At 52.1% G+C, this 17,209-nt stretch overlaps 1 protein-coding gene across 1 annotated transcript in view; it reads right to left on the bottom strand.

Annotated features, from left to right (window-relative positions):
- Positions 1-17,209, bottom strand: part of SCAF4 (SR-related CTD associated factor 4) — a 48,891-nt gene that overhangs the window by 7,322 nt on the left and 24,360 nt on the right. The window contains exons 7-19 of the mRNA XM_038766218.1: positions 16,136-16,309; positions 15,519-15,619; positions 14,310-14,418; positions 12,664-12,831; positions 12,124-12,209; positions 11,297-11,487; positions 9,561-9,661; positions 8,851-8,964; positions 5,196-5,352; positions 3,927-4,084; positions 2,427-2,589; positions 2,039-2,125; positions 1,681-1,815 (exon numbers count right to left, since the gene is read on the bottom strand). Coding sequence (XP_038622146.1) covers positions 1,681-1,815; positions 2,039-2,125; positions 2,427-2,589; positions 3,927-4,084; positions 5,196-5,352; positions 8,851-8,964; positions 9,561-9,661; positions 11,297-11,487; positions 12,124-12,209; positions 12,664-12,831; positions 14,310-14,418; positions 15,519-15,619; positions 16,136-16,309 — 1,744 coding nt within the window. The remainder of the gene's footprint in view (positions 1-1,680; positions 1,816-2,038; positions 2,126-2,426; positions 2,590-3,926; positions 4,085-5,195; positions 5,353-8,850; positions 8,965-9,560; positions 9,662-11,296; positions 11,488-12,123; positions 12,210-12,663; positions 12,832-14,309; positions 14,419-15,518; positions 15,620-16,135; positions 16,310-17,209) is intronic.

Raw genomic sequence — 17,209 nt, 5'->3', positions numbered from 1 at the left:
CTGACGTGGAGACCCGGAAGGATGGAGGATTCATCCGACAGAACTCGCCTTCCCTGTCTCCACCGTCCCCGTCGCACTCCAGCCAGCAGCGTCGCCCGCTCGCTCTCCAAAGGAAGGCGACGCAGACGGAGCACGCCTCGGGAGTTGTTCGATCTTTCACAAAAGCCTAAATGTTCTGCCCCATCAAAACGAGTGGTGGGGAGAATTTGGAAATGGCCAAAAATCTACTCCCAGTGTCTTCTCCCCACAAGCCCCGGGAGAAAAAGGCCATCCTTCGAACGGAGAGGACTGCCCCTGGGCGGGCAAGTTATCAGCGCGGCCGAAACCCGTGGCCTAGTGGATGGATCACGGCCCTGAGAGTCCGAAGGACCCGGGTTCTAACCCCCGGCTCCGCCACTTGTCTGCTGTGTGACCTTGGGCAGATCGCTTCACTTCTCTGGGTCTCAATAACCTTAACCTCATCTGCAAAACGAGGATTGAGACTGGGAGCCCTGTGCGGGGCAGGGACTGTGTCCAATCCGATTTTCTTGTTTTTACAACTGTGCCTAATATCGTGCCTGGTACCTAGTAAGCACTTCACCAATGCTACAATTATCACCACCTAAGCAGGGATGCAAAAGTCCCTCCCTCATTTCAGTCCACTGGAAACTGCCTTTTCTTCAGAGCAACAGACCAGGAGACGAATGCACGACAGATCCAGAGGCAAGGCTCAGACAGAGGTGAAGGCCCGGCTGCTAACTCTAAGAAGATTTGGGGAAATGCCCACCTTTGCTTCTGGCCGCGTTGCCCACCCTGCTAGGATGCTCTTTCATTCTAGAGCCCAGTACAAGCTTCCTGATGCTCTGAATAAGGCCTGCCCGGGCCAAGGTCCACTTGCTTTCACGTTAGTCCCCTCCCCGCTGGGAGAAGCCAGGCCAGGAGGGACCAGGCCTTGGAGGCTGCCTAAGGGTTTTTCCCCATTCTGCGAAGACCATCATCATCATCATCATCATCATCAATCGTATTTATTGAGCGCTTACTATGTGCAGAGCACTGTACTAAGTGCTTGGGAAGTACAAATTGGCAACATATAGAGACAGTCCCTACCCTACAGTGGGCTCACAGTCTAAAAGGGGGAGACAGAGAACAAAACCAAACATACTAACAAAATAAAATAAATGGAGGGGCTCACCCAAGCTCGAGGCAGGGCCGGGGGGACCTTGCCGGCTGGTTTAGGAAAAGGGCCCTCTTCCATCCGAATAAATGTTGACACCGGTACAAAGCAGCTTTATTGGAGCCAACCCAGAAGTGCATCTTTCCCCTCCTATCCAGTCCCGGTGGTTTTAGGGCAGAAAGCCCTAAACCTCACAATCCCCTCAGCTTATTTAGCAGGGAAATGATTCCCGCAGAGGCTTCGCGAGCCGAAGAGGTCGCGACCGGACGGGGAGGAGACTGAACCGCCGGCCCTCCGCCGATTACGGGTGACAGCCCGCCCGGGCTCTGCGGGGGCGGGCTGCCTTGCCGCTCCTCGGCCCCCGCCGGTAGGGATCCCGAACCTGGGCCCGCCTCTTACTCAAAAACATTTGGTTCTAGAAGGGGCTGGCCTGCTCTGGAGCTCCTCTACTAGGGCTGGTGTGCCCCTTACCCCGTTGAGACACCGACCCCGAGAAAAGCAAGGTGACCGAAGGAAAGGAGACTTACCGAGCAGTGAGATGGGCTGGGTGGCGGTGGCGGCCGCGGCGGCGGTGGGGGGCGCGGGCCCGGAGGGGGGTGCAGCCGAGCCGTACATTTTCACACCGTCACTCGACTCGGTGCTGCCTCGAGCCCCAGAAACCACTGTTGGAATGGGATTGCCAAGAGTTAAGTCTTTGGTGGCGTCTCCATTTACACCGGTGATTGTTGCTAAGAAATCCGATCCTATCGACACGTGAAACGGGCCGCTCCTGCCTTACCTCCGGCCTTCCCCACGGAGCGCCCGCTTCCGCCATCCTACGAACCTGCACCCGCCCCGCTCCCTCCCGCCCCAGGCACCCGGACCAAGTGAGCCAGAAACGCTTACAGTTCGGGATGGTGATGGGCGGAGTGTGCGGAGGAGGAATAGACACCGGGGGAGTTAGGGGAGGTGGGGGTCCGGGAGGAAGAAAACCTGGGGAAAAGAAATGCACAAAAACAGTAACCTGCACCGTGTCGGTGGCTCAAGCGGGGCTTTTAGTTCGATTCGGGGAACCCGGCCCACGACGGGCGGCGAGGGAGGGGTCGGGCTCGGACCCGGGGCGGGGCAGTCGGAAGGCAGGCATCAGTCACCCCATCCTTCTAACCGGGGCCACGGGGATCCCTCGCTGCTCCCGCTGCCCCCAAACCCAAGAGCCCCTCCACCCTCCCTCACGTCCAGCCGACGCCACCTCCAGTCGCGCTGCCGGGCAGATCGACCCCCCGGGTGGGCATACCTGGAGGCAGGTGCATCGGATTGAAACCGGGACGCAAGAACGGCGGCGGGGGCGGAGGGGGGACTCCGTGGGCGAATCCCGGAGGGGGAATTCCTAAAGGAGGCGTGAAGGTGGGCGGCTGGAGGGCACCCACTCCCGGCGGGCCGGGCTGATGCGGTGGGACCTAGGAGGGAGAGGAAACGAGTGAGAGCCGACCGAAAGGAGGATGCGGCCGACGGAGACGTCCTGGCAGGCAGGGCGGCGGGACTTCCCAAGAACTCACGCTTCCGACAGCTCCTGCTCCCCTAACAGGTGACTACCGAGAGGTGGGGAGGTGGGCACTGCTTCTCTCGTGCCTGACAACACAGGAGACAGAAAAGTTGGTATCCATCGCTTTGCCCACTGCCGGCTACCCTCGAGACACCGCCAACAGCCATGAATCTTAGATGCACCCGAATTCAAGATTGGTGGTACTTCCGTCCGAGGTTTCACTGGACACTAGGTACAGCCCTCGGGCTCAAATTCAGCTGGAGGGGGCCAAGGAACCAGGAGGAGTGACTTCAGGTGGAGAGAAGTGGGGAAGTGGAGAATGAAACAGGGCAAAGCAGAGAAGGGAAAGGAGGAGGATGGGGGAGAGCGGCAAGTGAGAACAGGGCTTCTCCTTGGCGTTTTCAGACTCGAGTCAGCCTTGAAGTCCCCTTGCAGAAAGGCTGTGCGTGTGAAGGGAACCCAACGAGAGAGCCAGGCATCAAGACCCCTGAGGCCCAGTTTCCCCGCCACCCGGTCCTAAACTCAGGGTTCCCCCGGGATCCGTCTCTGCTGCGTGACCTTGGGCAAGCCGCTTGGCTGCTCTGTGCCTCAACTACCTCAACTGTTAAAAAAATGGGGATAAGAATGTCAGCCCCAAGTGGGACAGGATCTGTGTCCAACCTGATTAAGGTCTATCTACCCCAGCGCTTAGAACAGTGCTTGGCACAAAGTAAGTGCTTAACAAGTACCGTAATTATTATTATCTCTTCGGACACTCCCCGGGGACCCAGACCGGGCGGGGCGGGTGTTCAGCCCACGGGCCGAACAATTCATACACCCAGTCTGCGTACGGTAAGGGGCATCATTTAAATCCTCCCACCCTCTCCACTCGAACAGCCCACCCCCACCCCATATCACAAGCCCGGCTCACCCCAGTTCTTCTGGGTCGGGGGACAAGCCAGGAGAAACCAGGGAAAAAGGCTGGGTTTAGGATGGAAAGGACTGTTTCTTCTCTGGGTGTACTGAAACTAAGGGTTTGGGTGTTTTTTAAATAGCACTTGGATCACTTAGCTGCAACAAGAGGTTTTGGGACCATCGTGGTACCCGTCTACGCAAATCCCAGAACAGGCCGACGACAACCGCATCAAGTCGGATCTGACTTGTGAAATCAACACGCACGACAGCGCAACACCGGCTTTCCTTCCAATTCCAAAGAATCTTTCCAGCCCCACTGAGCCCCAGGAGAAAGCCGAGAAGGAAGCGCTCGCTCACCTGAGGAGGAGGCACGGTGATAGGGGCAGGCACTGGAATCGGGGGGACGGGAACAGGAAGAGCCTTAGGGAGGGGAGACACCGCCTCCGCCTGAGTGGTTTCTGCACCTCCATTCTGAGCCACTTCATTCTCCGATTTCTTAGGAATTCCCTTCCAATCTACAAAGAGTCGGGAATCGGCCCGGTTACTGACAGACACAAAAGTCGATCACCACAGTCCAGTCGAGCCCGGGCACGAACATCCGTCCAACGGAAGGATTCAAACCTCAGAGCCTGTGGCTGGCAGAGTGGCCTGCAGCCCGTGGCCTCGCCTGCCCAAACAGATTCCAGAGCGGTTGGAAGCGGGGCCTTCCCACCGACCCAACCGAAAGCCAAGAGCCCCATCCAACAACGGATGGGTCTTTGGGTCTTCTACTTTGGTAAGTGCAACAGTGGTTCTGAGAGGGGTGTTCTGAAGCAAATGAGGCAGTATGCACAAGCACTTAGAATGCCTTAGGGAAAGGGCTTCTTTCCAAAGGAGCTCGACAGGAGATTCAAGGCTTTGAGCCTGTCAGATCTCCAATTACTTTCTTTTAAACCATCTGGGACCTTTTTTGGGCAGATACCAGAGAGTCTACTGGTTCCCTTCAGCCAAAACAGCAACCGGGCAAGAGGGAAGGCCCACCAAAAGTTGAATAAATGAAGCCACACTCTCTATCAACTCCTGCTTTCACCTCCAAGCACAAACAACGGGAGAGTTTGCTACAGGGTTCATCGGTGGTGACTTTTTTGGTAACCATGGTTGGCAACTAAGAGGCAACTCAGAGATGGAAATTCTGAATCCCAAGATAACCGAAATACATCCCATTCTACGACGATGTCGGGAAAAACTGACATAGAGAAGCAGCGTGGCTCAGTGGAAAGAGCCCGGGCTTTGGAGTCAGAGGTCATGGGATCAAATTCCGGCTCCACCACTTATCAGCTGTGTGACTTTGGGCAAGTCACTTAACTACTCTGGGCCTCAGTTACCTCATCTGTAAAAATGGGGATGAAGACTGTGAACCACCGTGGGACAAACTCATCACCTTGTTAACCTCCCCAGAGCTTAGAACAGTGCTTTGCACATAGTAAGCGCTTAATAAATGCTATCAAAAAAAAAAAAAAAAACTGAGCTGAGGGGCCGCAGGAGGAAGGGTACCTCGTAAAACAGATTTTTCCCCTTCTTGTTCTCTAGGTCTTCCGTGCATGTGGGTCGATAGATCTATAAGCGTGAGGAAAGGCATGGATGTACCTGGATTGAGGGTTTCATTGTCCAACACTCCACCTTCACAGAAGCTTTCGAGATCTTCGGGCTTCACTTTGTCCCACGGTACGTAGGTGACCCCGAGTTCCACATCCCAATACTGCTTATAATCGGTCTTGATTCCTTTGTTTAAGGCCCAAGCAATCTGTATTGTGGCGACAATCCAAAAGGAGGTGAAAGAGATGAGAGTCCATGACGACCACGCAACTGATAAGGACATCGTAACTGTGGCCCACGCGAGCTCTGCCCACCCCGTTGTCAGAAAGGGCAGGGAGGGGTCGGGCTACACGGTGCGGCGGGAGGAGCTGGGGCCAATGAGGTCGGGACGGGACCCAGCGGAGCTCTCCCTCTGGTCACAGCCCCTGGGAAACAAGTGGCTGGAAGGTTCATCTTCAGTGTCTACCCCTACTCTCCACCAGATCCCACCTCCCGAGTGAGTTTTCTGTAGACAAACTCTAATTCTTGCTCTTATCCCTGCTCTCCTCTGAATTCTTACATTTCTTCCTGTGTCCAGGACACCTCTATGTGTCTGTCCTGGCACCTCAAACTCGGAAAGTCTAAGCTCCTTAGACTATGAGCCCCATGTGGGACAGAGACTGTGTTAGACCCGATTGGCTTATGTCTACCCCAGCACTTATAATAATAATAATAATGGCATTTATTAAGCGCTTATTATGTGCAAAGCACTGTTCTAAGAGCTGGGGAGGTTACAAAGTGATCAGGTTGTCCCAAGGGGCTCACAGTCTTAATCCCCATTTTACAGATGAGGTAACTGAGGCCCAGAGAAGTTAAGTGACTTGCCCAAAGTCACCCAGCTGACAAGTGGTGGAGCCGGGATTTGAACCCCTGACCTCCGACGCCAAAGCCCAGGCTCTTTCCACTGAGCCATGCTGCTTCTCACTTAGAACACTGCTTTGGCGCTTAGTATGCTCTTAACCAATAACCTAACAATATGGACCATATCTCACCGCTACCTAAGTGCCAACTTCATTCATTCATTCATTCAGCGCTTAGAACAGTGCTTTGCACATAGTAAGCACTTAATAAATGCCATCATTATTATTATTATTATTCTATCGTATTTATTGAGCGCTTACTGTGTGCACAGCACCGTACTAAGTGCTTGGGAAGTACAAGTTGGCAACATATAGAGACGATCCCTATCCAACAGTGGGCTCACAGTCTAGAAGGGGGAGACAGAGAACAAAACAAATTAATAAAATAAATATGTACAGATAAAATAGAGTAATAAATACGTACAAGCATATATACATATGTACATGTCCTTCTTTTCCATCTTCCTACCTGCAAATAACTCAGCACCCATCTTCCCTGCTCAACTGTAAACTCCTTGAGGGCAAGGATCGTGCCTAATCGGTTGTGCTCTCCCTAGTGCTTTGAATTTTGCTTCATTAATTGTGCTCTCCCTAGTGCTTATTATAGTTCTCTGTACTCAATGGATTGATTGAGAGCTCTCAATCATTCACTCTTCAATCGTGATTATTGAGTGCTTACTGCGTGCAGGGCACTGTGCTAAGCGCTTGGAAAGTACAATTCGGCAACAAATAGAGACAATCCCTACCCAACAACAGGCTCACAGTCTACAAGGCGATAAAAATGAAGCACTTACTATTTGCCAAGCTCCCTTCCAAGTCCTGGGGGAGACACAAGGTTATCGGGTCATCCCAGGTGGAGCTTAATCCCCATTTTACAGATGAGGCAACTGAGGCACAGACAAGCTAAGTGACTTGCCTGAAATCACACACTTGACAAGTGGAGGAGCCGGGACTGGAACCCATGACCTCTGATCCCAAGCCCGTGCTCTTTCCAATAAGCCATGCTGCTTCTCTACTAACTCTCTTTGCCATGGTGGCCATGTCAACAGCTCTGGGGAATTCATTCATTCATTCAATCATATTTATTGAGCGCTTACTGTGTGCAGAGCACTGTACAAGCGCTTGGGAAGTACAAGTCGAACACATAGAGATACGGTCCCTACCCAACAATGGGCTCACAGTCGAGAAGCTGCCTCACAGTCACAGTTGCCTGGGGCCTCCAAGGTGTGCTACTCTTCCCTCAACTTCCTTGTGGAAAGAGCCCAGGCTTGGGAGAAAGAGGTCATGGGTTCAAATCCCGGCTCCGCCACTTGTCAGCTGTGTGACTTTGGGCAAGTCACTTAACTTCTCTGGGCCTCAGCTTCCTCATCTGTAAAATGGGGATTAAGACTGGGAGCCTCCCGTGGGACAACCTCATCACCTTGTATCCTCCCCAGCGCTTAGAACAGTGCTTTGCACACAATAAGCGCTTAACAAATGCCACCATTATTATTATTATTATTATTGTGGGTTGGCTTTCTGTCCAAGTCACGGAGTGGTTCCTTATGGTCGGGTGAAATCCCTGCTGGGTTCAAAGCACCTAATGGGTGCTTTCACTCTCTTTCCTGCTAAGCTTGCAGCACTCTCCAAAGCCCAGTGCTTTCTATATTATAATAACAGTAATTATAAAAAAGATAAAATACGTGATGCGCATTAAGCACTTAGATACAAGGCACAGTCCCTTTCCCATGTGAGGCTCTGAGTCTGACTAGGAGAAAGAAGTAGTATTGAGTCCCCACTTCACTGATGTGGAAAGCATCAAGGAAACACAGAGAAGTCAAGTGACTTGACCCAAGTTAGAATCTGACTTTTAGGCCCATGCTCTTTCCAGGAGGCCCCACCGCTCTCCGGTTCTCCATATTGGAGAAATGGGCTTAATGCAGGGACAGACCAGGCAGAAAAACAGCAGGGTCTTATCAATCGGGCAATCAATGATATTTACTTGGTGCTTACTGTGTGCAGAAAAGTAAACTGAGGACTTGGGGGAGTACCATATAATAGAGATATAATAGGAGAAGCAGCGTGGCTCAGTGGAAAGAGCTCGGGCTTTGGAGTCAGAGGTCATGGGTTCGAATCCCAGCTCCGCCACGTGTCTGCTGTGCGACCTTGGGCAAGTCATTTAACTTCTCTGAGCCTCAGTTACCTCCTCTGTAAAGTGGGGATGAAGACTGTGAGCCCCCCGTGGGACAATCTGATCACCTTGTAATCTTCCCCAGCGCTTAGAACAGTGCTTTGCACATAGTAAGCGCTTAATAAATGCCATTATTATTATTGAGACGGCAGGCACGGTCCCTGCCCAGAAGGAGCTCACAGTCTAGAGGGAGAGACAGACACTGACACAAACTATAGATCGGGGAAACGGCAGAGCACAAGAATAGGTACCTAAATGCCATGGGGGCTGGGGGCGGGGGGAAGTCTCCAAGGGGTTCAGACCCAAGCGCCCAGTCGACCCAGAGAGGAGGCGAACTGGTGGGGAAATGAGAAATAAGTCTTACAGACTAAGGCCGGCCACACACACCCAGTCAAACGTTGGCTCCTGCCCCCGAGATGTGACCGACACCGGTGCGCTATTAAGTCAAATAAACGTCACCGCCCGGTTCAGTTTCGTTTGCAAGGTGAGCTGCGAAAGTCCTGCCGTGGACACAGGGGACGGCTCGGGCCACGGTGGCCGCTGGACCTACCGGCGTCCCTCAGGGAGTTGTTTTTACACTGTGGCAATTAATTCGCTAAGTCAAGCTTAGAAAACTGGATCTAACCCATTTTTGTACCTTTATGGATTTCTGGTTGACTTTGTAGTTTCCCCGGCTCAGTTTCTGCAACGCCCGGTAAGCATCTTGCCTGTGGACCATCACGATGTAGGCACAACCTCGAGGAGGAATCATCTGTTCCACGGTATTTATCCACGTGCACCGGGAAAGAGGCAAACATAACATAATCAAGCTCCAAGCAAATACGATAGCCAAGTACTCAGTTCTTCACAAGTTGACAGTAACCAGGTCCAGGCAGCTTCTGAATCCCACACCTCAGTGAAAAGAGAGCGGCAGCGACTCTCCTACGTCTCACCCGTGCAGAAATGGTTTGCAGCCCCTGCACTAAATGTTCAAAAAGGACCAGATTAATACCAAAGCTGAGTTGTTCTTTCTGTGGCAGGAGCAGACTCTGCCTGGGCCACTTGTGAGCTCCCTTGATTGCCTCGGGGAATTCGGCCATCTGAGAAGATGGGGTAACATCAGCCCCCGGGGCAGGGGCAGGAAGATGCACGGGGAGTCTGGCTGCAGGGGAAATCGCAACAGGGCCCCCCAAGTCAGGTCAGAGCCCGACCAGCTTGACCACTAAATTCCTCAACTAGCCCCTTTTGGCCCCGGTTTTCTAAAGTGGCTCAAGGGGAATGACTTCCCTGCGACGCTCGCGACCGAGACTGCACTTCAGACTGGTGGGAAATCCAGGGGCCGTATCCAGAGAGCAGGGTGGAACTCACATTGATGGATTCAATCGGGCCAAACTCCTCCAAAAGGCTGGCGACATCCTGCTGCGTAGTTCTTTTGTCCAGCTGTCCGACCCAAAGAGTAGTGCTACAAACTACAGGGGAAGAATGACAAGGGTTAGACGGAGCCGTCTGTGTACAAAACCGCCATTTGGTTCGGAGACCCTGTGGCAGACTGGGGAGTGATGTAAGCTAAAACGGCGTCACGGGGAAGCAGGTGTGCAGCCCACTGATGTCTTAAGAAGCCCAGCGTTACGGGGAAGCAGGTGTGCAGCCCACTGATGTCCTAAGAAGCCCAGCTGTCCCGTAAAGCGGCCCGGAAAAAGGGGAACGGGGCCACCTCCCTAGCTAGCTTCCCGACAAGTTCAAGTCCGAGTCCTCGGCCAGGTGGCTGCCACCTCCTGTCCCGTCCAACTAGCGATACTTTGTCATGGGCTCCGGCCAGGCCACGGCTCCGATGGCCCGGGGAAACACCCGTGACCGTTCCATACGCGAATGCTTATGCTGGGCAGGGAGGGAGAAGGCAGAGCAGAGGCATGGAGGAATGGGCAGAGAAGAGGACATATCTCCTCATTCCCAACCTCTTCCCCTCCGCCACTCTCAGCTTGGCCAGCCGGTACCGCCTGCATGGGATGACCTCCCTGCCTCCACCCTGCCAAACCTCATCCCCTCTTCCTACAATGCTACCTCGGGCAGGGGCCTGCTCCCTGCTGTCCCTCAACTTGCTGGGCCCGGCCCCCATGAGCCCAACCTTAACTGCGTGCACACGTTGTTATTTTTTATTATTATCATGATTAATGATAACAATAATGATGATAATAGTGGTATTTGTCATGCACTTACTATGTGCCAAGCACTGTTCTAAGCACTACGGTAGACACACGGTAATCAGGTTGGACAGTCCCTGTCCCACATGAGGCTCACAGCCTTAATCCTCGTTTTACAAGTGAGGTAACTGAAGCACAGAGAAGAATAATAATAATAATGGCATAATGGCAATAACCAATGTTTAGCGCTTACTATGTGCCAAGCACTGTTCTCAGCACTGAGGTAGATACAAGGTAATCGGGTTGTCCCGCGTGAGGCGCGCAGTCTTAATCCCCATTCTTGCAACGGGGGAATCCAGTGAAGTCGATCGGAACACTGGCCTTGCAGGGACACTTCTGACAGGCCAGCAGCAGGGACTGTTTTCTATTTATTTTATTTTGTTAGTATGTTTGGTTTTGTTCTCTGTCTCCCCCTTTTAGACTGTGAGCCCACTGTTGGGTAGGGACTGTCTCTATATGTTGCCAACTTGTACTTCCCAAGCGCTTAGTACAGTGCTCTGCACACAGTAAGCGCTCAATAAATACGATTGATTGATTGATTGATGAGGGAACTGAGGCACAGAGAAGTGAAGTGACCCGCCCAAGGTCACACAGCAGACACGTGGCAGAGTCGGGATTAACTTTTGGGTTGGAGGGCGACCACACGCCCACACACCCCCCGATCCACCATCTCAACTCGTGATCTGGGGTCTCTGCACAACAGGACCCAGAACCAGGCAATTTGAAGGCTAAAATTCGATCCGACACACATCATCAACTGATCTTGGCCTGGCTGGCGACTGGACGTGAGGGTTCACCAACAGAGGCAATATCCTCATTCTCGGGGGAAGACGCTGAAGCAGCTTCCACAAGGGATCGCCCGCCCACTAACTGCAGGGAACCAGGGGGTGGTGACCCGCTTACCACTGGCGGTTTCTGCTTTGATGGGAGGAAGCCCTTTCTGCCGGCGTTCACGCTCTTTCTCTCGCTCCCGCCTCTCCTGGGAGCGAGATCTCGGAGAGTGACGGCGCCTGTCCCGGGACCGGGAGCGAGAACGTCTGTGACGGGACCTCCGCGATCTAGAACCCGACCTGGATCGCCTCCTCTTTGGAGACCTGAACAACAACAACAAAAAATATATTGACAGAGACACGACGAGGTTCCTTCCTCCTCTCTGTGAGCTCGCCAATCCTCAGGGCAGAGCTGCGGGAACTCATTTCAATGAGGCTTCGGGACGGGGGTCAGTTCCAAGTCATCCCAGACCATTTAAGCCCCCGGGTAGATAACGGTTCGCGTCTCAAACGAGGCGGTCCTGAATCCCAACATCATGCCGTTGAGCGCTCTGCTCGTCATCAGAGCAACTAGGTCGACGAGGTGGTCTTAGTTGAGGGGAAGTCTTCTGACTCTTCCCCGTTATATTAAAATCTGTCAACATCATTACGTCAAATGGCTACAAAACAGCCTCTTAACACAGGTGGGTGTCCACTGATTCTCTTGCCCAACTCCCCAAGTTTAGAGCATAGTGGCTTTGCCCAGGTATTCAAACACCATTTCAAATGGAATTCTTCATTCTTCACTCCTCTCCCGCAAGTCGCAACTGGAAATTCTTAGCGAACCATTTGAGATTGAGGATCCTCTTGGCCAATGCTCCACATTTGGAGAACCACTTGGGTCTCCTCCTGGAGAGGAGGCCGCTGGGTTTTCTCATCTCACACGGCAGTCACCGCTCCCCAGACACATCTGTTACTCACCTGGACGCCGACCTAGATCTCGACTTCCTGCTGTCAGACACGTGACGTTTGACTTCTTGATTACATGGCTGTTCAACTTCCATCTCCTAAAAAGTATTTAATTTAATGAGATGTGGGAGTGGAAAAGACCCCCCGTATGAGAACAGGTGCTCAAGGCCTGGCCAACACCCCCCGCCCTTCCAAAACCACTTCTCACAGGATCGGCCCAGAGCCCGGTTCCTTGGCAACTGTCAGCAAGGAAGAAAACGCTTCAGCTCATTTCAAGCTTAGGAAGCTCTTCCTCACTCGCTCCAGGGAGTGGAAATTAACAAGAGGTTCCTTTCCAAAACCAAGTCCTGAAATCTGTCTGTTTTGCATCCTGAGAAAGACCATTTCCACCTATCCACCTCATCCGTGACACGGAACATTGCACACGCACACACAGATCCAATTCAACTCTTTCTTAAATCGAAGACACGGACACCAGGTGGCTGTTCATTGGAAACAAGCACAGGAGCCATCCCTGCCCAGAGCCCACCACCTGACACGATGGGAGCTCACCTGTTGATGAGCTTTCTGCGCCTGCGGTTCGCTCGGTGCCTGGAATGGCGCTTGGAACGACTGCTGGACCTGGGGGGTCGCGGGCACCGCAGGCTGAGCCATGGAAGGAAACGGAGGCGTAGGGAGCAGGCCAAATCCCGGCATCTGTCCGTTCGGGGGCAGGGGCACCTTGGTTTCAAAAAGACACGACGGGCAGATCAGACCAAGGGCCTCAAGGGCATAAACCCAACCAATCCAGATGGTGAAAAATTTACAGTAGTTTCGGGTGAACAAATTTACTTCAAGTTCACCTCGAGACCAAGAAAAGCTGCACGACAATATTCAAAGGCATCACCTTCAAACAGCCAGCAATTATTTACACACAAAGCAAGTGAAACTTTGGGATAGCCGACAAGGCCCAAATTAAGCACTTCCTAACAGGAAGGAGAGGCGGGTATCGCCGGCCCAGAAGAACACGTGAATCCTCACTGGGCACCGCAAGCCCGATCTAGAACCATTATTTTTTGACATCTCCAGTGAGTGGCCTGCTTCCGTCCCAGGAGACAGACCGCAAAGGTCTACGAAGCACAGCCAGGCTCTATGGCTGCTATGAGAAAGGCTTTGTGACAAGTATACCTGCAGTTTCTTTCTTGATGACGTCTATCCCCCCGCCTAGACTGGGAGCTCATTATGGGCCGGGAATGTGTCTGTTATACTGTACCCTCCCAACCGCTTAGTACAGTGCTCTGCACACTTGTAAGCACTCAATACCATCAGCTGATTGACTGAAGTTGAGTCTTTACTGCAACTTAAGGCTCAAGAGACTCGGTGTCTGTGATTGTCGGGGAGGGAGACCTAATTCGATCGTCCAGGCTACGTCAAACAACATGATTAATTCCCTTTTGCTTCACCTAAGCACTTGGGTCTCTGTCCGTTAACCTTTGATATTAAACCCACTCTCAGCCCCATAGCGCTTAAGTACGCGGCCATAGTTTAGCTCTCCATTTTAATCTCTCCCTCCCCTGCTAGACTGTAAGCTCCTTGTGGGCAGCCAATGTGCCTACCAACTCCGCTGCACTGTACTCTCCCAAGGACTCAGAACCATGCGCTGCACAGATTAAGGGCTCAGTAAATACCATTTACTGATTGAGTCCAGGTTTCTAAAACATTTATAAATTCATTCAATCGTATTTACTGAGCGCTTACTGTGTGCAGAGCACTGTACTCAGCGCTTGGGAAGTACAAGTTGGCAACATATAGAGACGGTCCCTACCCAACAGCGGGCTCACAGTCTAGAAGATGAAATGCACTTCCTTGACGCATGATTACTTTTCACCTCGGGTGCTAGGTCTATGGTGCTTTCACTGAAATAGCCACTAAAGACCACCGCACCTGCCCCACCTAAGGTTCCAGACCCAAGACCCCAGAGCCCAAGAAATTAAGAAGAAAGTCCCCAACTGAGAACTGGGGTTCAGCCACAGAACTTAAACTCTTCTGGGGTCAGTCCCAGAGAGACTATTTAGTCCACTTGCACTCGACACCTTCCATACCGTCATTTTTTGGCAGGCTTTAGGGAAGGGGGAAACAGGTACATGCAAGCAGGGGCACACTCGGAAAACACACGCACAAATACACACGGACACACGCAGCTGTAGATTGTAACGTGCCTGTTGGCGCGTAGCATCCTGCTGCATCCCCACCAATCGTTGCTGAAAAGGATCCACAGCCGGGAGCTGGGAATATGCCGGCTGCTGCAGGCCATCTCCTGCAAATCCACTAGGAAAGAGTTTGGAAAAATGAGGGATTAACTTTTTTTTTTGCATGGTATCTGTTAAGCATTCACTACGTGCCAGGCACCGTACTAAGCCCCGCAGTAGATACAAGGTAATCAGGTTGGACACAGTCGTGTCCCGCAAGGGGCTCACAGTCTTCATCCCCATTTCACAGATGAGGTCACTCAGGCACAGAGAATTGAAGTGACTTGCCCAAGGCCACACAGCAGCCAAGTGTCGGAGCCAGGATTAGAACTCAGGTCCTTCTGATTCCCAGGCCCGTGGCTCTATCCGCTCGGCCACGTTTCTGAGTGAGGAACCGCCTAGGCGTTCCTTGAGACCGACAGGCCTAATTGGGAAGCCTGACGGTCTAGGGCACGGAACCGGCACTGGGCTGCGGGCACTCCAGCTGTCAATCAACGGGTCCCGCGGGGGGGAAAAAGTCTTGCCCGTTCTTGACAATGAGCCGCTCCTCTACGCGTCTACGTGCCCCAGGGGGAGCACAGTGGCCAAGTGGAAAGAGCACGGGCCTGGGATGCAGAGGACCCGGGTTTTCATTCCGGCTCTGCCATTTTCCTGCTGTGTGACCGCAGGCAAATCACTTCACTTCGCTGGCCCTCAGTTTATAATAATAATAACAACTCACCTGCAAAACGGGGATTAAGACCACAAGCACCATGTGGAACAGGGACTGTGTCCAATATGATCCTCTATCTACCCCGGCGCTTAGTAGAGTGCTTGGCACGCAGCACTTAAACACCACAATTACTGTTAATTATTACTTATAATAAACAGTAATAATCGACAGAAGGCTTAATCATCTATCACTCCAGTAGCATCCTTACCCTCGCTCCTACTTCCGGTAACTAAAACTACCATGTGTCCGCTGCTCCCCCGGCAATCCCCTTTAGATCGTAAGCTCCTTGAAGGCAAGGACTGTGCCTTAACTCTGTCGGTAATGCCTAAGAGCTCAGTACATGCTCTGGGTACAGTAAGCACACTCAATGAATACCGCCAATCGTTTCTTTTGCAAACTTAAAAAAAAAAGCCTTTCAATGCACTAGTACACAACTCTCATTGAAAGAGCAGCAGATAATTACTCACAACGGCGGCTGAGACAGAGAAGGAGACGGAGCAGAATCCTCCTTCTTCGACTCTTCGGTGGCTTCTGGCTCATCGTCATAGTCAAATCGATCAAGCAGCTTCTGAAACATACGAGCATCTCTCAGTCCGTTGCTTACTCCTTCATACTAACTTATTCTTTGAAAACTCTGGGGAAATTGTGTGGATTCGACAAGTATCCTGGCAGACATCAGCTTTAGCAGAGGCAGGGATCTAGAAGGTCTTTAGCAGAGGGGCTCCCGAAGCGGATCTCGGGCCAGAAAATGATTTTTTCAATCGAGACAGACTCCACTTGTACCAAAGAATAATGGGGATTTACTTCTCTGGCACCGATTTGTGGGGAAAGGAATGCAAACGTACAACATCGTTAAATCCAGGAAGACCCACGCTGACACCAATCGTTACAGACTCTGAGACATGGAGACTCCAGAATGTCGTGGGGAGGACAGGTGGTCAGGGTTGGGGGAGCCAAGAGAAGGAATGGTGGGAATGACAGGGAACGGGAGGGGATCGAGACAGAGAGGAGAGAGAAAAGTCTAAGATCGCAAGTGCCATGGCAGCAGATGGGTACTCAAGTGAGGAAGGTAGACAACACCCACCTTATCAAATGTAGTTTTCTGTTCAGGTTGGGGGAAAGCAGCTCTGGGTTCCGGCTGAGCTGTGGCGGTCTTCAATTGAGCGGTTATAGCTTGGACCTGAGCCATTACAGAACTATCGATGGCCGGAGATTGGGGCTTTGGGGGTTGCTGAAACGTCTGAAGAATCTGCTGAAGCTTACCCAAGACGGAGAGAGTCCATCAATAAATCGCATTTAACGAGCGCTTACTGGGTACAGAGCACTGTACTAAGCACTCGGGCAAGTATGATATAACCAAGCGAGGAGGCCAGTTCCCAGACCACAGGGAACTTAAAGTATAGAGGGAAGTTACATTCTGTTGCACTGTTCCATTTCAACAGCTGATTTACCGATAAAGAGAAATGAAAGAACGGTACTAATTGAAAGCAAGGGGAAATGTCCCATTGGATTTGGAGGGGGGGGCATCTTCACAGAAATTTGAATTCAGAACTGGCAGGCCCTTGGGTTCCCTCGTGAGTGGGGAATACTAACTGTGGTATTTGTTTAGCACTTACCATTTGCCAGGAACTGTACTGAGTGCAAGGGTACATACAAGCAAATCGGGTTGGACACTGTTCCTGTCCCATATGGGCCTCCCAGTCTTAATCCCCATTTTACACATAAGGGAACTGAGGCACAGAGAAGTCAAGTAGCTTGTCCACTGTCACACAGCAGACAAGTGAAGGAGAGGAGCGGCAAGGACTAGCTGAGGACTGGGCAGGGAGGAAGCGATTTTTCTCAGTGATATCTTCCGTGTGCCCACAGATTTCCAACAAAGTCAACTCAAAAAACACTTGGCTGTTTGATGGAGGGAGGGTTTATTCTGAAAAAGGGCAAAATGCTCCCTGGAGATTATTAAGGGGGTCCTTTTCCCTTTCTCTCCTCATGCCACCCTCAGGTTCGGAAGCTCAGGGTCTTGGCCTGCTTGTAGTCCCAAAACCTTTCCTCCCCACCCCTTTCTTCTTTTTTTTATGGCCTTTGTTAAACGCTTACTATGTGCCAGGCATTGTAATTCCCTCCTACCTCACCTCCCTTCTCTCCTTCTCCAGCCCAGCCC

This window comes from Tachyglossus aculeatus, chromosome 24, assembly GCF_015852505.1.
Source record: "Tachyglossus aculeatus isolate mTacAcu1 chromosome 24, mTacAcu1.pri, whole genome shotgun sequence".
Classification (NCBI taxonomy): Eukaryota; Metazoa; Chordata; class Mammalia; order Monotremata; family Tachyglossidae; genus Tachyglossus; species Tachyglossus aculeatus.
This window is presented reverse-complemented; position numbering and strand designations above follow the sequence as displayed.